Source organism: Poecilia latipinna, unplaced genomic scaffold (genome assembly GCF_001443285.1).
Source record: "Poecilia latipinna isolate Pla-1442-1.1 unplaced genomic scaffold, P_latipinna-1.0 Scaffold699, whole genome shotgun sequence".
NCBI lineage: Eukaryota > Metazoa > Chordata > Actinopteri > Cyprinodontiformes > Poeciliidae > Poecilia > Poecilia latipinna.
The window spans coordinates 126,964-149,582 of record NW_015113315.1 but is presented as its reverse complement, the minus strand read 5'-3'; the positions used below and the strand labels follow the sequence as shown (position 1 = coordinate 149,582).

Below are 22,619 nucleotides of genomic sequence, written 5' to 3'. Positions count from 1 at the left end.
AGCAATGACTGACCTGCTTCGCAGGTCAGTCATTGCTCTCCTTATGCATTGCTAATGGCATGCCCCAATTAGATAGGCCAGACTATTCAAGGACTGTGGAACTAGTATGCCATCTAGTGGCTTTAAAATGCAATGAGCACGTTTCAATGGAACACATTGGCACAATGAGCACATTTGCGGCATGTTGGTAAGCTAGAATACTATCAGAAGGTTAATTTATGTACACAATATAGCTCAAAAAGTTTTTGACAAAAACTGACAGCGATCTACAATAAAGATTCATTTCACAGCCTGGTTTATATTCCAATAATTCATTTCTGTTAATTTTTCGGATAGTTTTGTGGCTCACAGCTAATGAAAATGTAAAATTCTTCTCAGAAAAGTGGGTTAGTGTGACCATGTACTGTACAACCAATACATGGCTTGTGGCTCCCTTTGCATAACTTACAGCATCAGTGCAAATTGTATGGAATAGATCGACCTCTGGCTCTGCTGCGGTGTTAAGGAAGTGCCGGTTGCTTCAGCTCTTCTGCAGCACTGCCTGGGGTCTCTCAGCTTTCTTTTTAGAATGCCTTTCAGGTTCTCGGTGGAGATTAGGTGGGTTTGTAGGCTGATCAAGCACAGTAACACCATCGTAACTGAGCCAACCTTTGGTACCTTTGGCTGAGCCAAGTGCTGCTGGAAAATGAAATCTGCAACTTTCTTAAGTTTGTCACCTTGGCCCAGGTAAGATTCTTTTGCCGTGTCTGGTGAAGGAGTGGCTTAAACCCAGAGAACGTAACTGTTTTAGTTTTGGACATGTCCATATGTGGCGACTCTAAAAGTTTCGGCTGTAGATGGACAACATGTTTTGTGGATCTTGTCTAAATTCTTGAATGGGCTTTGCCCAGCAACTGTTAAAATGAAACTGAATTGAAATTATTTGACTTATATGGGACAATGCATATTAATCAATATTCAATATTACTGTAAATACCCCAGATTTAGCAAGATGTCAATTTTCCCTCAGTCCCATAAAACACAGCATACAGAAATAACATTTATACAATATATACATCGATTGTCTCTTGCTTGCCTACATTTCCCTCCACCTTTTTCATCCATTCAATTTTGGATTACATTAGGTAGGAAACAGCCTCTTTATAAATGATCCCCAGTGGTTTAGCTTGTCAGACTGCCAAGCATGTCAGGAGTCCTACCTGTTGTGCAAGTCAAAACACATTTCTGTTTTTAGAAAGCTTTTTCTTTTGAGGCATTATAATTTTCTCATAAACTGAGTTTTCAATAGTTCATAATCATCAAATTGAACAGATATGCAACACTTATTGTCCCTTTACACAAAGGAAATGTCATGTTTTGTTGTTTTTTCCCCTTTTTAAATGATACTGCATTTGTAAGAAAAATGTTTTTGTGAGTCAACCAGCAGAGTTGAAAATGTGGGTTGCAACTGTAAAAAAAAAACTTGTCCAATCCTTTCAGCCTGTCCCAAATGGATTTAGGTAGAGGCAGTGTGATGGTGTGGTGCAGCCTCTTCCTCAATATTAAAACCAGATTTCAGACACAGTGAGATGGGATCAGAGACTAGAAACACTCCTATAGTACACTCCTGATCAATCAATGAATTTACATGTTGATCTCAAGAAGATTCAAAGTAGAGCTTCAAAATGCAAAAGGAAGTAATGGAAGAGAGAGAGAAAAAGAAAAATCAGAGTAAGCATTTCATCAGCTGCTCAAAAGTTAAAGGACACAAGCATTTAAAAGCCCAAATCTTTTCAAAAATGTGGATTCAGTATCATTTTCTGTCAGGAATCCACACTGTCATGATCTTCTGGTGGTAAAAGGCACAAAAGCTTTTTGAACACCCAAGCTGTTGTGGCTAGACAGTGTTAAGAAAATAAATTTAGAATATGCTAGTTTTAAAACTTAACATGTCTTGATTGAAATAGCCTAATTATAGTTTTCAGATTAATAACTTATTCGGCCCTATTGACCTTTATGTTACCTGTAGTTACAGCAGATCGTTTGCTAAGATCTATTTGAACTGCCCTCTGTCTGTGTGGGAAAACAATCAGGAGAAGTTCCAGCTTTCACACTGATCTGTGAAAAGCCATAAAAAAGCAGGAGTTCAAGAGAAGTTCTGCTCTCACTTTGTTTAAACAAAGGGGACAAATGGCCTTTGATTTTGGAAGCAAATTGCAGGGAGTTTCTAACTTTTAAAAAGGGTCAGAGACAGCTCCTGGTTGGAGGAGCAAAGGTGCGCCTTATTTGAATATATTAAAGACAAGAATACGCCTTTACTATAAAACTTTCTACACAGGAGTAACAAATCAGATTTGCTCTTGCAATTCTCCAAAGACGTCTTTGCTTTTCTTTCTTCTTCTTCTTTTCCATTTGTCTCAGGTAAAAGAATGTATGTCTCTGTTGTTCTGCAGTTTCTGTTGTAATTTCATATGTTTTCTATTGGATTAAACTCTGAAATTCTGACGTCTACACTCATTGTTGTTTTCTGTGTGGCTACACGTGGTCCGCCGGGAGAACCTGGGATCCGTGAGAAGAAGATAGAGCCAGAGATTTTCTTAAGATATAACCTAAAATCTTCTTCAACAACAGTCATCTTAATCAAGAACAAGACCGCACAGAAAATGCAACATTAATTTTAATGTGTACAAATGTCTGATCAAAGTACAACAATGTTAGATTCACAAACAACGGAATTTTAAATAATTTGGAATTTCATTAAATGATTGAAAAAAAAAAAACACTGAAAATGTACCGCAGTAATTGTTTAGAACAAAAACAAGAAGACCCACATTGATGTTCAGTTAAAACCAGAAATAAAAAAAACACAAACCTACCATGTGTATAAGTGACAGAAGCAAAAAGCGAGAACAAAAAGTGACTCCAGCTTTATCCTTACTTAGATGAATGTTCTTTAAAAAGATTAGTCATACAAAATGTTCCCAAGTAATTATTAATCCAGCCCATTGTGTATTTTCAACATTCCCTTCTCACTAGCCTTTATTTGACCAAAAAACATACAAAACCCTTTAGTTACAGAATAAAGTGCCGATTAGTTGTCCTTGAGGTATTTATCTTCCAGAGAAGGTCTCCGTAAACAAAAACGACACAAGAGCTGGTTCAGCAAAGGTTACAAGATCTTCAGAAATGCATCTCTTCTCAAAAACATCTCAAGTGATTGTGCTTTTTTTTTTTTTTTTTGTCTCTTGTGAGTGGAAATGTTGGGAATGTGAAGGACCATATTCTGAAACATGCCAGATTTGATGAGTGGCATGAAAGAGCACCTTCTCTTAAACTTAAGAATCTGGGGAGTCACAACCACCTGACAGCTGGGTGTCCTTACCCTGCGACCTTACTCTCAATCTGTCACCCTGAGAGCTTGTAGCATGCATCCTTGTAGGAAGTGGCGTTGACGATGCTGAATATATCCTTCCTGACAAAGGTTAGGAAGTTTTTTAGAGGGCAGAGTGGCTGGTTGATGTGGCGGTCGCTGGGATGACAGAAAGCGGTATGAAATGTCACATCCTCACCATTGTACAGCACTCTGATGAACACTTCCCCATCTTTCCGATTTGACTTTGACCTCTCGCTTTTTCCTGCTCTGTTTTTTGCCTGGCCTTGTGTTGTAGGCGGGCTTTTCCACATTTCAAAGACTATTCTTGCTGCAAAGCGAGGAAACTTGGCCTCCTCAAGTCCCAGGGCGCTAAGCAACGGGGCAATGGTGACATCATGACCCGAGGAAAGGGTGAAGACCTCCTCCCCACCCAGACGTGGCTGCCGGCCTTCCTCGTTGGCCCTAGCGACCCGCTCCATCTTGTTAGCAGTTCTGTTGAGGTACGGGTACATGGCCAGGATGGCGTATTTACGATAGGCCCCAAATCTTCTCCGATCTACCTCATCGTCCAGCTGCTGTTGCCGAATTACTGCAAACTGTGCCATAGTCAGGCATCCGCCACTACCACCATCTCCACCGGAAACGCATGGGAAAGGAAGGCCGTGACACAGGTGGCAAAGCAGCGAGTCTATAGGGTTTGCAGCTCGGAGCTGGCGAGTGAGAACACCTAAAGTGCGTGCCATGTCAATGAAAGTCCTCTCCAGGTTGGAATCGGCCACTCTGAGGCGATACTGCCTCCTCTGCTCTTCCTCCAGGTACTTGCTCCTGGCAGGGCACTCGCATGCCGAGCCGCAGAACAATGTGCTCCACTGATGATGCACGGTCACCTTAGTCCAGTCAAAATCTGGGAGGAAGCCGTAGAGAAAGGCCATTCCGCTTTGGAGGGTTCGGCTTTTCCCTGTGGTCTCCATCCAAACCTGGCGAGGCGACCAATCAGAGGGGAGCAGACTGTGGTGCTTGTAGGCACGTTGGAGGAGCTGCCCATTGCGAAGGTGCTGAACGACACCTGTCGAGAACGACAAAGATTTGGATTTTAAGGAGAAAAGATTTCTACAGCACAAGCAAAGATATTTATCCAGTTATTAGGGCTGTCAACATTAATGCGTTAACATGTGATAAATCTAAAAGGTTTAGAAAATTAATATTGCATAATGCAGATCAATCGCATTACCTATTTTGAGTTTAAATTCTCTCTTCTGGAGAGGGCTATCTAGTTCACAGCAGCGTGTTACATGGTCTTATATTGCGGTCAACAATGGAGAGTTGCAGACGTGAGTGAATAGATGCCAAACTGTTGTTCTCACTTAAAAAAAAAAAACACCACGAGACAGATACTACGTACATACTAGAACTGTGAATTATCCCTCCACTGAAACACAAGTAGCTTATAGTTACAATTTCTAACTTAGCATTTTGAGACCAATTTACTATTAACCCTTCATGATTATGACAAGCTGGAAAACTGAGAACTCTCTCATTCTGTAACATTTTTCAAGCTTACAAAGTCAAGCATAGTGATTAATCACAGCGCTAGAGTGTGATTAATCTGATTACATTTTTTAATTGATTGACACCACCACTAATTACGAACAGCAGCACAGCGTAAGCCGACACATTGGGCTGAGATTTATAGCTGTCTGGTTTGAACACCTGTCTGCGTGAGTTCTCCCATCTCACAGACGCTGTGGTTGGGGAGACGTGAAATGGAGCCCAGCTGTGCCTCCCAGTGGCCACGGGTCCCCTGGCCCATGTGATTAATGAAGGAGTCTAGCAGAGGGTGGGAAGGCTGCCTGGGAAGACAAAGAAAAAAAAATGGCATCAAACATGATTATTGTGATTAACTGTCAGTCGCATGTATGGTGAGTTTTATTTCGCATGCAGGAGGAGTTCTGCTGCATGTTTTACTGCAGCTGGGTTGTATTGGAGTCAGTGTTCTGTTACTGACCCATTACTCTTTTCACTGTGGTTGTCAAATGATTAGGCTGAAAGACGCTTTTTGCAGTAAATAACTAAATCCGAGTTAGTCTGCTAATAAGAATTATTGGCGATTTTAGATGATCAGTAGACCAGGATTTACAGTTGAATGATGATTTAAAAACAACCTGGCTCTGTGTGAAAGTAGAATTTGCCTTCATGAATTAATAAATTTGATCAACTACATTGTTTGGAGGATGAAAATTTATTTACAGAGATGTAAAATATTAGTTGTTGCTGTTAAAAGTAACACAACTATTTATTTGCTTTAGGAGGCTGTTCCATTCTCCAAAGAAGGACTAGTTAGTTTGGATATCTTTTTTTTTTTTAATCATTTAATAAATGTTATGATTTGAAAAAGGTGCAGTATTTTACTCAAGTTATCTTTTATATAACCTTTGTATTACCTTTGTTTCATTCAAACTCACAAGTATTGTCTTTCTTGGATAGACTTCGGATTGGTGTCTTGGTGTTAAAACGTAAGCAAATTAATAAAACTAAAATAACAAATATTATTTTAATAATTACTTGCAATAATAAATGCAGTAAAAAAAAATATGTTAAGTGCACTAAAATGATTAATAGGTGGGAGAATGTGACCAGTTCCTATAACCTGCCAGCAGGTGTCTCTTTAACACAAGGATGTGAACTTTGACAGGACAGCTCAATGTGTGTGGGAGGAAAAAAAACTAAACATGTAGATATAAAACGATGAATTAATTTGTTGTTTCAAGGCACATGACAATAAACAAACAAACACACAAACACAAATCCCAGGATACACGCATCATCTTCCAGGAATGAGGAAAGCAAGACGAGCAGTCGACGATCCAGAAGATTAAAGAGGATTGAAGATTATAGATTAATATGAAAGAATCCGTGAGAGCAGCAGCTCAACTCAACCAGATTAAGGGTGTGTGCACGCGCATGCACAGTTTCCATAGTGATCACAGAGAGATTCAGGAACAAGCCATAAAAATAGATCAAATAAAACCTGTCATCATGTCTGACCTTATACAGCAAAGCCTAATCTGTCATCTGCAGCCACCTGCTACATCAAAAAAGGACAATGAAAGCCTTTTTCTGCCGCCAGGTCATGTCAGTCATCACGTCGCCACTCTGCACTGTTTGCATCATCATACTCTTATTCATTAGCACTATAACAAACACACTGCGGGCTGAGTGTGGATGTGCTGAGAGGAGCGACTTTCTGCCCCGTCAGCAGCAGATCCGACTGGTTTGAGGAGAACCGAACAATTCAGATTTAATTGGCTGCACCGGAAGACTGGATGTCCGAGGACGGAGACGCCACAGTGGACAAAAAGCCTCTATTAGGTTCATTGTTGCCAGCTGAAGATTAGAGAGCCCAATTACATTAAGCAGGGATTATTATCACTGGATAGGATGGGAATAGATTAGTGAAGAGGAAGGAAGGGACGGGTGGAGAGATAAAAAAAAAAAAAAAAGTGAATGGTGGGATTAACAGAGTGAGGCTGTGTTGGAAATGCAGAAGACTGAAATAGAATGTAGAACATATGTAGTGAATTTATAAAAAGACAAAAACATTGAGAAACCGATGGGAAAGAAGGGAAGAAGAGGGAGGAGATGCTCCCTGCAGATGGAAAGAGCTCAGTTAACCGCAGATGGAGACAGTGGGTCGGCAGGCTGGTGCCAGAGCATTCAAACACACAAAATGTACAGGAACACACACACACACACACACACACATAAACACACATCTCCTGCTCCCTGTGACGATCTCTTTGAGAGCATAAGCCAGTTTGTGTGCTTGTAATCACAGTTTGGTCAAAGAAAACAGAAGGAACTACCTACAACATCAGTTCTAGTCATACAATCCTATGCATACACACACACACACACACACACACACACACACACTACTCTTTGTATTGGAATTAGTTGGCTTCATTGTGATGAAGCAGAAATTTCACCCTTTCACAGCTCCACCTCTCAACATCTGTTTGTGGTGAAGCTTACGGCTAATAGCTATGAGGGATTTGGAGAATGTTTGGAAGGGGCAAGACCTCCACCCTCTCCAGACTTCAGACTTCTGATTAATTTAAGTGCAACCCATAGAAACAACACATCATAAGTCGCAGAGTCATTAGCAAAGGGGAAATACACAACTAGAAAGCCTAAAAATACCAAAAGCGTGTATGGTAATAGACGGTGACCATTTCATTGTTTTCTCAAAGCAGAAAAATGCAGAAACGGTGAGATTCAACGACAGGAGCCCTTCTAACCCACTGAAAACAGCATGACTACTAGAAGCACTTTTTGTCAAATGATTCTGTAAAAAATGGAAACATGGCTTTCAGAGAAACCACAACCTAAACTGAGGGATGGAAATACCACACAGGTTACTCCACAGCTACAGCAGATATCTCCAGCAACGTCTGGAGCCAGAACATGACAAGATCAGAAATGTTGTTTGTGAGCATAAAGTTCTTCAGATAAGAAGACCTAGTGTCTTACCATGGTTTTTGAATTTTATATCTCCTTTGTCTGAAAAACACCTCTGCTGAAATCCACATATTGTTTGGTATAGTCCTATAGATGAGAATTAGTTTCAGTTGTGACTCAGTGTTCGAGCCAAAGGCATGGTAACTCGCATTTGACTTCCCTTCTATCCACACCTTGTAAAACATTTCTTTGAATTAACAATTCATGGCCAAAGATGTTGTAAAAACTGTCGATTGAGTTGAGTGACATATGGTGTACTCTGAATAACACGTTGTCTTTCTAAGAACACCGTATGTCATTAATTATAACCTTCACAAGATCGAAACTGATGAAATGTGTGTAGAAAAGTGAGACTTTCAGCTCTGGATGCGTCTTGATGGGATTTAAGAGCTAGTGTGGTATTTTAGATTCCAGGATGCATTTCTTGCAGAACTCCGATGTGAGGTCACAGTGCTTTTGATTTTATCTGGCTGGAACTGGTTCTGTCAGACATCCGGTCTCCTGCGCTATTAAACAGCAGATAAAAAAAAAAAAAAAAAAAAAGATTTCACTCCCTGTCCGATTTCAACAATGCTCTCGGCTGCAGAGATGTGAAGCTGAATCAACTGACTGGCATACGAAACACAGCTTTTTAATTCTTTTACGACCCTCTCCATGTCAAGATGGAACAGTAGAAAGTTAGATCAAGTGAATTCAGGTCGTAGCGTTCTAGCCTGTGGATTTACAGATAAAAGTCTCCTTGTGATTTGTCCAGATGTGCTGCTTTGTGTAAAATTAAATCGCTAGCTAAATCTGAGCTCAGGTGCACGGCGTCAAAAGAGGATTTGTCTCAGACAATCTGGTGGCCATATGGTCCGATTTTCTGGATTTAGTTTCCCTTGCTTATTTATTTATTTTTAAATTATAATGTGCCTACTCTCATGCAGAGTTTGCTTTATTTGAAGAAAATGAATTCTGAAAAACTACCCGATTTCAGATATGCTAGGCTCAAACAGAAAGCAGAGCCGGCTTTTAATAACTGCTCACCATAAAATCTTATCTGACCCTCTTGAACAAGCGGAGTGAGTGAGAGCAGACACAAAGCACTGCAGACACAAAATGAGAGTAGAGTTCAGTGAGTGGAAAGAGATAAGGGATTTTTTTTTAGCACTTTTGCTGCTTCCACCCACTCTCCCTCTCTGGGAGGCAGAAAGTGTGCGTCAACGGCAACACAATGATGCGTGACGTGTTTGTTAGCATTTGTTTGTGTTTTTCCAGCTGTACAAAAGCGCAGATGTGCCATACCAAGCCGTGCCCACCCGTTGGTGGTGACAAGTGCATTACGGCTGAGAAGCCAAGCAACTGTTAGCAGTGTTGTGAGCAGAAATCCAGTTAATGCGCCTCATTCAGGTTGTGATTTCCACTAAATTCAGCTGGAGCTTTTCGAGGCAAAACGTTCTTATCGCTCCTCAGCAGGAGTTTTTATGGGAGAATATTAAAAGCTCTGACATCTATTTGTGCCTCACGCTCTGCCACTTTCACATAATAAATAAAATTAGAAAGAAAAAAAAAACTGTGCCTGAGAGTTAATTTTACTCACCTGAAGCAAAAAAGAAAACATTTGTTTGGGTCCAACTTGGCTTCTCCCTCTGTGACGGTCGTGTCTACCCATAAGGGTCTTTTTGTGTGTTACTAGCACAACAAAGACATTCTATGACTGAAAAAATGTATTTATACATGCTCTGTTAAGAAGTATGCAAACTACGTAGGAAGTGACAAGTCATGAAATAATTTTCCATTCAAACTGGACTTAGCTTGTGCTGCTTTGCAAAGAAGTAGCTTCAGTTTATAGATGTGCAAGACGGGTGCAGGCGTTGTCTTTCACACAAACGTGGATCAAATACATCGTTGTAATGTCACAATATGTGAAACTGTTCAAGGGATGCGAAGACTCGTGCAAAACCATACTGTATATTCACTATGGTGTATGGGACATTATATACAAATTGTGGTTGTATTCACTATTGTTGTCTACCTGCTGGCAGACAGGGTGCAGTCGATGCTGGGGCGTCTGGTCTTTGGGATGGAGTAGAGCGGGTAGCGGTCTCCATGGCGAATCATCACATGAACAGATAGCAGCTTGTAGTCCGCGGGGCTGTGACCTGTGACAACACAAATAGGCTTTTTTTTCTGCTCTCACTTATTTTCCAAGACATGTTTTATTGCTGTTTAAAAGAAATTAAAAAGAAGAATGGTGCTCATAATCTGTTGATCCATTTATTCTCAGTGAATTACAGGCAAACTGTGTAATTTCCCTAATCTTTAATCTCGAGAGAAATTTTCTTTCATTTTAGGTTTTATTTTGCTGTTAGGACCAAAAAGACTGAATGTACAAAATAAAAGATGTCAAAGAAGACATAGAGCGCCAAGATATCAGCGGAAATCTGTCCGTATTTGGAAAGCATTTCTGCTGCTATGTGAAAATCAGCATCAGCTGATTATATATTAACTGGTGGCCTATAAAAAGATTTATCATAACAGAAGTATTGAAGAGTGGTATGATTATTTATACTCAAACAAGGCCTACTTTGTTAACAGAAAGATGGATGAATGGAGAAATATACCAGGAATCTGAAGATATGACAAATGGAAATTTCTAAGCAAGACAATAGACCCTAAAAACACGGTGAAGGAAACTCTAAACTCAGAGAAAGAAAGTTAAAATAGCTAAAATGGCCAAATCAATCATGTAATTTTTATCCAATTGAAAATCTATGGAAAGAACTTAAGAATGATAATGTGGAAGAAGAAGAAAAGTATCTAATCAATCTCTTTGAGTTCAATAATTATTCCCCGTTTCATTTCATTATTTCCCCTGTAATGACATGTGAAGTGATACGATTTGATTTCAACGAATGTGTGAATTACTCTGGTTGCTGCCCACATCTGGTATGAATTTTACAACAATGGCCTCATTAGAAATATACATACATATGTATGTATGTATATATATATATATATATATATATATATATATATATATATATATATATTATTTATTTATTTTTAAGTTAAAAAGGAGATTGTAGTGGAAAGCAACATGTAGTGGAAAACAATGTGAAGAGTTATTTGTAGTGCTTATGCAACTTGTTTCTGCAGGATCTCTTTCACTGACCCCAACCTAGATAAAAACAGTTCCACAATGTAAAAATACATATGATGCAATTACAAGGAATTGACTTTACCAAATTTAACACATCACTGGAGTTCTGACACACTAAAAGTGTACTGTGGCTGGATTTCCATATGATCTAGTTCTAATCCTGGCTTTAAAAGTTAACTGGTCTCAAGACCACACATAAAAAAAGAGTTTGAATTTCCCAGCATTCGGTGGGCTTTCATAAATCTTATAGTTACTTTTTTATTTATGCATTTACCTTCCCAGGCTTGTTCGGTGCGGTTTGGGGTGTTGCAGTAGCTGTAGGCCTCAAAGACAGGATCAGGCTCTTGGGTGTGATGAACAGGAAAGACTCGCTTTCTGCTTTTTGCCTGGAGACCTCTGAAACCTCCATCTGCAGCCTGGCCTGCTTGCTCATCCAGCATGGGAGAGGTGGGAATCAGGTTCACTGCGAGGAAGAGGAAAGACGGAGAAGTAACAACGTTAGAGAGGAAGAAGCAAAACAATTTCAGTTCATGCAATAGCATACCAGCACCAATCTGTGGTAAAAAGCCTGGGGCTAAACTTGGTGGTCAGTACAGAGATTTTTACGTAATGGGACAAAGAAAAAGAGCGGAAAATAGAGCAGAGTAGCAAGAATTTTTTACAAAATGGTGAGAGTAGCAGACAAATACAACTTTGTCACAGTTCCACCACATTTCACGTCCATGACAACAGTTGTGTCCCTCTTAAGACCTCACTGTTACCATGGTGTAACAAAGACAGAGCTGCTGTGGGAACTTAAACCGGCTTTTGCAAAGATCCAAGAAAAAGAAGCACAGCCCCAAAGTCCCCTTTTGGAGAGCCGGAGGTCTAAATCCCAATTACATCACACACACACATTTTAGACATTCAAGTTTCAAAGTAAATTATATGAAACTTGAATGTCTAAGTGTCATTCAAGTTTGCTTCTGGCTACAAAAGAACAAGAACAGACACATTCCTGCTTTGATGGTGACCTAAATAGATTATGTAGTTCTGATTATGGCAACGTTCAGGCACACATCAGACTCTGAAAGAATAAGAACACTGTGTGTGCCCTCAGAAAATTCCTCTGTCTTCCCACAAGCTTATAAATCTCAGGGATTTTGTGCCAACATTAATTTCTCTATTGCCCTCATTTCTAACCAGGTGTGGTCAGTGGTGTGAATCAAGAAAATGAAAATTGTTGAGTTTCTTGTAATTTACTGTGCGATTAATTGATTTATTGTTTATTGTGGCAGGCGCAGTTAACCGACTGCAGTTATTGCACCTGGAATGAAGAAGCATTTATGTCTGAGTTCTGGATGTAGAGTATCCTTCTCCTTTCTAAAGGTAGGTCTGATTGGTGCATCTCTGTTACAGACTGACTGCTGACCTAAAACTTGTTCTCTCCTTATTTTATGTATCCAAATTGAAATTAGAAAATGTGTTTACAGCGATACATCTTTATAGCTTTATTTTTGTCAAGCAAAGGAAAAATGGTGATTCTGATGTTTATGCTAAAGATAAACACACAGAGTTTCATGCTGCCTTCCTTAGCTAGCTTTAAAATAAAACTAACAGCTGACAAAGCCCTACAGCATAAAGTATCGTTAACACGTCAATCTTACAAGTAGCTCATACACTGGTACATATTCGTATGAGTATCAGTTCCTCACTGGCTACCTAAATCAAGTTATTGTGGTATACCAGAGCGAATAAACTACACCCGACGGAAAAATGATCATCTAGGCACGTAAGTTTACCAAAACCCTGGATCTGGAGATGCACCTTAAGAATTGCAAAAATACAGGTGTGAAAGTCAGCAAACAATTTAAATAAAAAAAATTTAAAAAAAAAAAAGAAGAACTCTGCTCATTAAGCACGTTTGTATAAACTCACCAGAAACGATGCAAAAGAAGAAGAGAAAGTGCCCGGTAACACTGGAGACCATGCTGATAGCTGACTGCTGCAGACTCACACACACTGGAGCTCATTCACTACCATAACCTGTTCCCTATACACAGCCACCTCCCAAGCCACCGTCCAAACACAGGCCTCCGCAGACTGACCAAACTTCTCCAGACCAGCTCTGCCACGGTTCCATACACAATGGGGCTTTTGTGACCTCATCCTCAGTTCGAATGGGAGCACAGGAAAGCTGGAATACACACACACATTCACGGATCTACACAAAGTTTGGCTGCTCTATTTAGGACATCTCCTTCCATCACATTAGAAATAAAAAGGGGCTTAATTAGAAGGTTTTATCCAAAGGAAAAACAGAGTTTGGGTGATGAGGGAGAGCTGGTCATTAACATGTGAATACTTTAACACTAAACATGGTGAAAAGCTTAGATCTTACTTTTGAATCAGATCAGGCATGGAAAAAAAAAAAAAACACCAAAAGAAAACCACTTGCTTTCTAACTACACCACAGCTGTAATTAGAGGGTAGGAAAGCACTTTGATAAATGATCCCAGTGCACACCCAAAAGCTAAAACACCAAAACTAAAGGAATTGCAGGTGCAAATAAACATGACTATTTTTCTTAAATAAACAGCTCTACATAACCACACGTTCTCAGAAGTAATCATGATTCAGGGCAGCTTTTAGTTTCACTTTGGCAACAAAACAAGGATTTGGTAGAAAGCACAAACGGCTGTATTCCTGCACATTCTGGAAAACGATGGAATTTCAAAATGTTCCAGGTCTGGATGTGTGTTTTCAGACCATTCCCCGTCACACTGTCCAACTGAGAATCTATCAGTAGGTCTTTCCATCAATCCATGAAGTTGGTTTATCCAACCGACTGTACGGTTTGTGCATCCATCCAGATTCTGGCATGTGCTGGACTGCCCTGAACCGCTCCCTGAAGCTAATGTTGATTCAATAAATGACACCAACATTAGTGACTGTACAGTCATTTGATGTAAAAGGCTGACAAAAAAGCTTGTGTTTCCTAACAGGTAACCATGGCAAAAGGAGGACGGACCCAAGCCTTATTGATCTTTAAAATAACTATTCTGCTCTTTTCTTTAAATTAGAAAAGGGCATAAATCAGCTTACTAACACCTTTTCTTGGTTATGAATTAAATCTGTATAATTAATACTTTTTTGTAATATATATTTTTATATATTATCCCTCAACATAAAATCATTGCAAATTGCCATAGTAAAATAAATGAAGCAGGACAGTTTGCGAAAGACAAAACAAATCTGTCATTCCCAAAGGTTTAGCCAAAGTTGCAGTCGAGGTTTTACAAAATTAAGGTATAAAGAATCAACATTTATCTTTGAATCATGTATTTCAAGTTTGATCAGCATCTACACTTGACATTTTGGAACAGGAGAGAACAAATTTAGTCCAAATTGCTTTGAAATCTGTGAAATACGCCTTTGGTTTATTTGCTGAAATGAAAATTCAAATTAGATGCTAACTTCAGGGTGCTAAGGTGTACAGACTTTTCTTAGAGCGTTTATAGGAAAAATAATAATAATAATCAAAGACATTTAAAGTACATCTGAATTGCTCCATGTGAAAATACATTTCTTGAAATGTCTTGCTTATCTTTTATTCCTGCCCATCAAGCTACCAACTCTCCTGCAGAACACGGCTCTGATTCACTTCTCTTTTACAGATTCACTTCTTTGTGATTCTCATGTTCTGTTTTAGTCACTTTAACCACCATGTGCTGCACCACTCCTCCCCAAGATGTCCCTGTCCTTTTGTCATCCTTGTCCCCTGGAGGCAGATGGACAATCTTCTGATAGTAAAGTTCATCAATAAGCAATAAACAGGCGATCAGACTTTTCCATTAAATGGAGAGAGTCAAAGAGGAAAGAGCAGTATGAGACAGGCGGACGACACGACAGTCATTTATTAAAGATGAAGAGAAAATCCCCCGTTTCTCTCCTGGATTCCTATTCCTGGATAATGGTTCAATTCTTCCTCATGTATAAATAAATTTTGGCAACTATTTTCTCCCCTACAAAACCACTGAAATGAAATGCGCAACAGGCATGATTAGCATAAACCCAAAGCACTGCAGGAGGCTGCAGTGAAAAGTTAGCTGTGTAAATGCCATTTGGGACCGTTTCATAGGCACTATGATATATTTTTATGAGCAGCTGGTGTTTATAAACACCAATCAGAAGTTGTAAATGTGGGCAGGGATCTGTCAAGAACAGCATTTATAAATGACACTTATTCTATGTTAAAGAGTCTGTCTGCAGGGATAATGTGACATTTGTGTGCTTAAACTGTCACACTGCACTGTGAACCTTCATAGGAATACAATAGATTGGTACAAACATTTCATAAAACATACATTTCCAGTTACATAATGATTTGAATCATTATTTGCATCTTGCTCCCCACCTTGGTTTTGTTTGTTTTGTTTGTAATGGCGCTGGATTTGATTTGGTGGAACAAAATCTTAGTTGAACATGTTGAAAAGCATAAACTTAACTTACACAGCAGCACAGCAAAAGAAGATGAAAAACAATTCAATAAGAGGTTTTCCATTAAAATGCTCATGGTTTTTCAAGTTGATCTGTATAAGCACATATCAGCAGCAAGGTCGTTCAAAGTGCTTTACATCATAAAAACACAAAAATACAAAATCATAAAAGACATCACGCAGTCAATAATAGAGAAAACCATTAAACATTTCACATTTTGTCAAGTGTCATTGTTACACATCAATTATGTTGGTCAATATTTCATTTATTAAGGTTCAAAAGCAACTCTAAAAAGGCAGGTTTTAGTCCAGATTTAAAGAAATTCAGTTTTTCAGCTGTTTTGCAAAAAACCAGGAAAAAAACTGAAGTTACAACAGCTGAAGAACTCAAACTCAGATTCTGAAGTCTAAAACAGCAGCCCTGATTCACTAGATTCCATTTTAGTACTTCAAATAAACATAAGTAGCATGTGCCTAATAGCATGTCTGCCCTGGGAAAACTGCATGTTTACTTGAAAATTCTGCTGAACTCTGAAGTGCATAGGAAGTACAAAAAAGGTGAATTTCAACAATTTCAACACATAAAGAGTCCAAGTAACAATCATGATCTCTAAACTTTTTCTGCATCAACCACCAGTTTTGTTAGACTTTCACATTCCCACCAGTGCAAAGCAGTTCATCTACTGGGAGGTTTCCCAGCATTCATGCACCTTCTGTACAAAACGACACAATTCTGTGCACCTCAATGTGCAAATAACGGAGATGGTGGGAGGGAAACAAACAAAGCATCCAGAGAGGCCCACTGCTGCTGCTGGGTATTTATAGGAATTCTACAGGGAATTCTGCTTTGTTTTTGCATGAGTGGAATGTTGAAAATAAAACAGGAATGAGGGGGATATACATGAATGGTTATTCTAAACCGCAATAAAAAAAAATAATTAAAAAACGGGTATCTGACCACGGCTCCTGAGTAACAGAAAATTTATATTTTACATATATGCATACGGGTGGACTTACAGAACTGGAGGCTGAAACTGAGGACGGCCAGCACCGCCCCGCCTACCACCACCAGGAAGAGGAAGCGGTTACGAGCAAACATCTTGGAACAGGTCGGCGTTTCTGTCCATCAGCCATCCAGACTACATCTCATCCCTATAAACACACAAACATAAAAAAAAGAAGAGATAAAACTGTATTTGATTTACAGCTGTTGTTTTGTTGCACATGTGATAAATATGTGCAACAAAAATGACTGGGATCTAAGAGTAAACCCCAACTCTTTCACTTCACAATCCTTACAGACTCTCTTGACACTGAAACCAGCAATCATGTTAATACTCACACTCCCAAATTACAATCCTAAAACAGGAAAACATGCTCTGAGAACACAGAGTAAAACGTAGAGATAAATAAAAAGGGTGCATGTTTTTAAATGATTAAAAATGTCTTCATAAAGCGGGAAGCTATTACTCGTGCTAAATATCTATCACTTACATAAACAATCCAGATAATTGTTCAACATTTTGTATCAGGTTATCAGATTTATTCCAAAACATTTACATGAACTGTGCAAATGTGTTGCACAGTTCATGCAATTGGTTGCATTTCCAGACTGCTAAAATTAAGGCTACATAAAATACATATAAAATAAATGTGCTATTTTATTAAAGTAATTATATATATATGCTAATTAGTGTGACTTAAGCCATTTCTTCTCACTTAAACCTTTTAGAAACTTCTGCAAAAAAAACTTCTGCAAAAAAAAAAGGGCCAAAATTAGAAACAAGTATGGATTGAACTAACAAAACGAACAAGCCAATGAGAGGCCTCGACCTTAAAGCCTACCATTAGGTGGTGTAGAAATGTGCCCAGCCCTCAGTAGTGAAGCTACACCAGCACCGAAAACCATAAATATGACCTTCCTGATTGGTTCCCCGAACACACTCGTCCACAGCTTCAGGACATCAATGACGAAGAACAGAAATAAAAGTTAATTTGTTTTACGTTTCTCCTGTATGACTTAATAAACTCGTTGATTAACGAGAGACTTTAACAGTTAAATTACCTTTATGAATCATACACGATAACAATCACCAGAGCACAGTTAAATGATTATTACGAATTTATGGTGAAGCGTAATGAACGGTCTGCGCATGAGCAAGAGAAAATAAAACTGCCATCTTTAGAGGGAAAAAGTCAGGGAATTTTTTTATATATATATATATAGACACTGGAAAATACATCGGTGGCTTTCACACAGAAAGCGCTGGATTTTATGCGGATAATGTAGGAATGTTCTCCCTCTCTAGGGAACTCAAACAGTCCTTCAGACTCCGTGGAGTCTTTCCTTCACTTAAAGAAACACTGAAACTCGATACGGTTAACTGAGTCGATAAGCTCCCCTGACAACAGTCAGCTGGTTAACTAGTTAGCTAGCAGTTAGCTAGCTGACGTTCAGTATACTTTGCTACATTAAGCGTAATGAACGTCACCCTCCGCTAAGGACAATATCATACTGAGCCGCAACAACAGAAGTCACAGACTTCCTTTCATGGTGAGTCTACATTGAAAGAATGAATTCAAATTCCATTCCGATGAAGCTTTTATATGTTTATTATCATTCTCATCTGTACCGTCAGATTTTACCCCGCATACCACACTGACGTAGTCGAGCGTCGGACTTTAATTGCCTGAATTATTTTATCGCACATTAACATTTCCGCCAACTTTGCTCATCGCTACCTGTTGCTTCCACCTAATGAAAGTAGAAACTCTGCACCGACAAAAAAGCCTTTGTGTTGTGGAGGAACAGAGCCAATTTAAAAAAAAAAAAGCCACATCAACAACCGTGCACACTGCAGCAGAACATGGTCAAACCCCCAGAAGATAATAAAGCTCGAAAACACAAACTGACATCAGTAACGGGTCTCTTTACCTGCAGATCGCAGTGACGGATCCTCACATAGTTACTTGGATAAGCACGACTGCTACTCAAATCCAGCGCTCCGATTCCTCTGTTACACCTGACTGCCTGCAGAGAGCGGACAGCAATATCAAAAGTACAATGGATGGATCTAATGCAAAATGAAACTTCCGGGGGCGTCCTTTCGAAATAAAAGAAGAGGCTTCATCCTTTGACGGTCAAGAAAGAGCAGCTAAGAGACCACTCTTGGTCGGAAGTGATCATTAAAATAAATAAATAAATAAATAAATAAATAAATAAATAAATAAATGTATTAAAAATAAACAAAAAAAATCAGATTGTTTCTGGGGCTTTCAAATTAAATCAAATCTGCTTGAAATTTCTTTAGTCGCATTTGAAGGTTATTTTCTGATGCTCTAAACAAGGAGTTTGGATTATTTCCATTATAAAAGTAAATGTAGCAGTGCCCTTTAATGATGATTGTATCTGCTTTCATTTATTTTGAAACCAGAATGATTGAATAAAAACCAGAATGACTGAATAAAAAGTGTATAACTCTAATGTGGCAGTTTTAGTTTTTAATGGGTAAAAAGCTCTGGGATCTAAAAAGCCTCCCATTTAAAGTCAATCAAAAATATTGGGAGAAACTGCTTCTGTTCAGAAACTCATTATGAGGTGTTTTTGAGGCTTTCACAGTCCAGTGATTTTAATTGTCAGATACTTTAATGGTCGATTAAAGTATCGGACAATACTTTAATCGATATGGTTTACTTTTGAAGGTATCTCTCAAGAGTAAACCATAGCAGGGTGTTTGTAGAAAAAAATAAGACCATGTGGATGTGGATTTTATGTTTTAACTCCTGATCCCTTTATTTATGTAAGAATAAAAATGACATTGACTCTTGACATTCAACTAAACTTTGTAATTATAGTTTTAATATAAAAAAATATAAACAGTGTGCAAGTAAAATTATGTGTGATGATCATCTTAGCAGTAGAAGATGCAGCACAGTTGTAAATGAATGTAACTGAAAACTAAGACTTTGAGGCTCACTAAGCATTTATTTTGAAACAAATTTGTTGGTTCTCCAGAAAGGCTCTAGCTTTCTGTTTCTAACTTGACAACAGAGAGAACGAGCTCTTTTTATATAGCTTGTGGACTCTCAGCCAAGGCAAAAGCCCAACCTAACTGCCCCATCTGCTGGACTATCTACAGCGATACATGTGTTGTCTTTTTACTATTAATGCTTCAGATACTTTAATTTACTAAATTTGACAATGGAAATATTTAAACATTTTATATTTTTTTAAGCTTTTTTGTTAATAATATATCAGACGAATAGTTGATTTCCCTTATATAGGATGTTTTTTAAAGTGAATGAAACATTTCGACATACTGTGCACAAAAAGCACAAGAGATGATTTTTTTTTTGTAGATATTGAAAACTGTTGACCCCATTAGCATCACAGTTCATACAGAGAGTCTTACCATGGCCTGGAAGCATCAGAAAATGATCTTGTTGGTTGCTACGACCAGAGTTTTGCCTCTGACATAAAATTATTGTAAGGGTTATCTTCTTTTAACTTTGCATTTGTATTGTTTTCAGACGTCTCACTTGGTCACTATGTTTTCCACCCAGAGAAATCAGGTTGTCTTGTTTCCTTGTGTTCGTAGTACAATTCTTGCTCCAAGCAATAGGTCAAAGTGTATTCTTCATAAAGCTTGTAAAGCTTCAAGTTTCCATCATTACAACAATAGCATTAACCAAAACACGAATCAGACAGAAATTTGTAAAGTATCTTTAGGGACAAGGCAAGATCTTCTCCAGGATACAGTCTATCCCAAGCACAAATGCTAGGAAAGCCTGTATCCACTTATTTTATACTGACCTAAACCTTGATCAGTGTCACAGGGAGAATTGGGATGGCTGGTGCCTTTATCCAGAAACAGATTGCTGTACCATCAGACTCAACACGGACAAATAACCTAACATGCATGTTTTTCAACTGGTGATGACTATTCTGCCCCTGTGCAGCAAATAATTTCCCCCAGCTGTTTTGTACCTCTGAATATTGTTTTTCTGTGTGGAGGGCTACAACCTTGGTGAGCCAGCGCCAATATCCATCCAACAAATATGGAAGAATTTGCTCAGCCATCCAAATCATTGAATTCAGACGGTCCAATCTCCGACACCAAGGGATGCAAACTGCTTCTGTAAACGTGTGTTAAAGGATGGAGTGATCTAAGGAGCTCAGTAAATTCTGGCATGACACTGTAATAGAATGTAACCAGTGCAAAAAGAAAATGTTGGGGATAAAAGCAACTTAAACTTGAAGTGGTGGGTCACATTAACATCACAGACCGAGGTCAGTGTGGTGGTATAAAGCGCATTTCCACCATATGAGTGGAGCAGTGTTTATTGGATTGAATAATAATCTCTCACTGTCTGGCAGTCCAACAAAGAAGCCAGTTTGGCAGCTGCCGGGGAAATAACACTCGCCATACTGTATTTTGTCAAGATTAAAGTTTGTTGCAGAGAGGATTACAGTGTGGAGCTCTTTTTCAGGCCCCTAAATACATGTTAAAGTAACTATTAATGCTTCAGCTCATTTAGACATTTATGAAATGGTTAAACACACTCTAAAACTTAAAGCTTTTAAGTTTTAGAGTTGCAGAGGATGGGTCAGTATCACACTAAAGCATATGGATTATGTATGAGATGTCACTTCCAAAGTGAATACTTTGGGAATATAATGTTAATCAGATTTCCATTGATCTTTAGCCATTGAAGTCAATGTTAATTTAGAAACAAAATTCACATTGGATAAAATTAAAAAAAAAAAAAAATGTTAAGCTCAGTGGTGTTAGCTGGAAAAAAAAAAACTGATAATTAACTATAATCTTCAACCTAAGGTCATGCTTGTAAATTTCATGTCATTTGGATGTTTCTTGGGCACAGCATGAGAGTGTTCATGTCTGCTCATGTTTGAATAAACACAACATATGTATCTATATGTGACTTTCTACCACAACAAACCAATGGAGCACAAAGTTTCAATGCTGTCTTGTTGACATCCTACATGTGTTTTCCTCTGTACCATTTTTATAATTGGAAACATGGCCTGTAACTTTCTTTAGAATATGTTTTAATGGGATGGGCATAAGTTTTCTGTTTGCATAAGGGGGCTTTCCCTCAGTTCCAAGATGATTTTTTATACTCTTTAAAATGTCATTCACACTTTTAATGTGGAGGTGATGAGACAGTAAGAATGTAACTTTGACTCTGTGCTACCATGTTGTCTATCTTAGCTAACACACAACACAAACTCCTTATACAACTGGGGCATTGATAAAGACTTGTCTCACGTGGAAAGTGTTTGTATTCTCGGGTCATTGTTCAGGACATATGGCTCCTGCTTAAAATGGATAATCTACCAGACAAGAATTCCAGATGATTATTCAAAGAGCTGAGCAGTGTTTGCTTAATATCGAAATGGGGGATGAGAGAAAAAAAGATGAACTCCTTGAACTTAGCGGTAAGATAAGCACATGCACATGCTCCTCCAGAATTGATTGTAGAATGACCTTTAGTTGCTTAATGGTTTCAGTTAAGAAGCCATTCCCAAGTAAATCTACCAGAAACTGCATGTAAACACCAGGTTCTTAAGGGCAGATGAAAGAAATGGCTGTAAACTGAAAGTGTCATTGGAATAAACTTAGTAGCTTCTGCTGTATTTCTATTGTCTATAGAAAAGTCATTTAACAGCGTGGACTTGGTGTGACCATCACAGTGTGAATCAGACTGAGGAATCTCCTGGGCTTTCAGTGGCTCATTGTCAACAGGCATCTTCCTTCTCTTCCACAGTAATATCTAGGGGTACGTCAGTCATATGAGTGGAACTGCTTGAACGTGCAACCACTTATCTTGCCGTGCTCCCTTCAAATTCTACTCAGCACCAATGCAAGTCATGGGATAGAGATGAGGATGATGGCAACCTTTATTGGGAATGGCATGCATGTGCTTGGGAATGAGTTTCTATTTTGCCACGTGAAAGTCTATTAGGTTAAGTACAGGAGACATGTCTGACTGTGTCTTTGATACAGTAAGACAGTAAGTGTGACCTGATGCTAGTGTTTCGTTGATATATAATAGTCAAATCATATTTGATCATAGTCGAGCCTTTGAACAGTGACATACTTAAATA

General features: G+C 38.7%; 1 protein-coding gene and 2 long non-coding RNA genes across 5 annotated transcripts in view; 2 read left to right on the top strand and 1 right to left on the bottom strand.

Annotated features, from left to right (window-relative positions):
- Window positions 1-15,365, top strand: part of LOC106955027 (uncharacterized) — a 78,709-nt gene extending 63,344 nt beyond the window's left edge. The window contains exons 2-3 of the long non-coding RNA XR_001426487.1: window positions 12,290-12,380; window positions 14,704-15,365. This is a non-coding gene — a long non-coding RNA (uncharacterized LOC106955027). The remainder of the gene's footprint in view (window positions 1-12,289; window positions 12,381-14,703) is intronic.
- On the bottom strand, window positions 2,639-18,514 carry pxylp1 (2-phosphoxylose phosphatase 1). Of its 3 annotated transcripts, XM_015044972.1 has the most exons (7): window positions 18,426-18,512; window positions 17,336-17,444; window positions 16,508-16,642; window positions 11,287-11,475; window positions 9,885-10,011; window positions 5,063-5,202; window positions 2,639-4,418 (listed from the first exon to the last, which is right to left on the bottom strand). In XM_015044972.1, the coding sequence occupies exons 3-7, from the start codon at window positions 16,587-16,589 to the stop codon at window positions 3,385-3,387; spliced, it is 1,572 nt and encodes a 523-aa protein (XP_014900458.1). In that variant the 5' UTR covers window positions 16,590-16,642; window positions 17,336-17,444; window positions 18,426-18,512; the 3' UTR covers window positions 2,639-3,384. The 3 variants fall into 3 exon arrangements, with proteins under 3 accessions (XP_014900458.1, XP_014900457.1, XP_014900459.1); XM_015044971.1 differs by lacking the exon at window positions 17,336-17,444 and having other exon boundaries at window positions 18,426-18,514; XM_015044973.1 differs by lacking the exons at window positions 16,508-16,642; window positions 17,336-17,444; window positions 18,426-18,512 and adding an exon at window positions 12,930-13,102.
- On the top strand, window positions 17,515-18,722 carry LOC106955025 (uncharacterized). The gene is made up of 2 exons (XR_001426486.1): window positions 17,515-18,044; window positions 18,432-18,722. It is a non-coding gene; the product is annotated as an uncharacterized LOC106955025 (long non-coding RNA).
- Window positions 18,723-22,619: the final 3,897 nt, after the last annotated feature.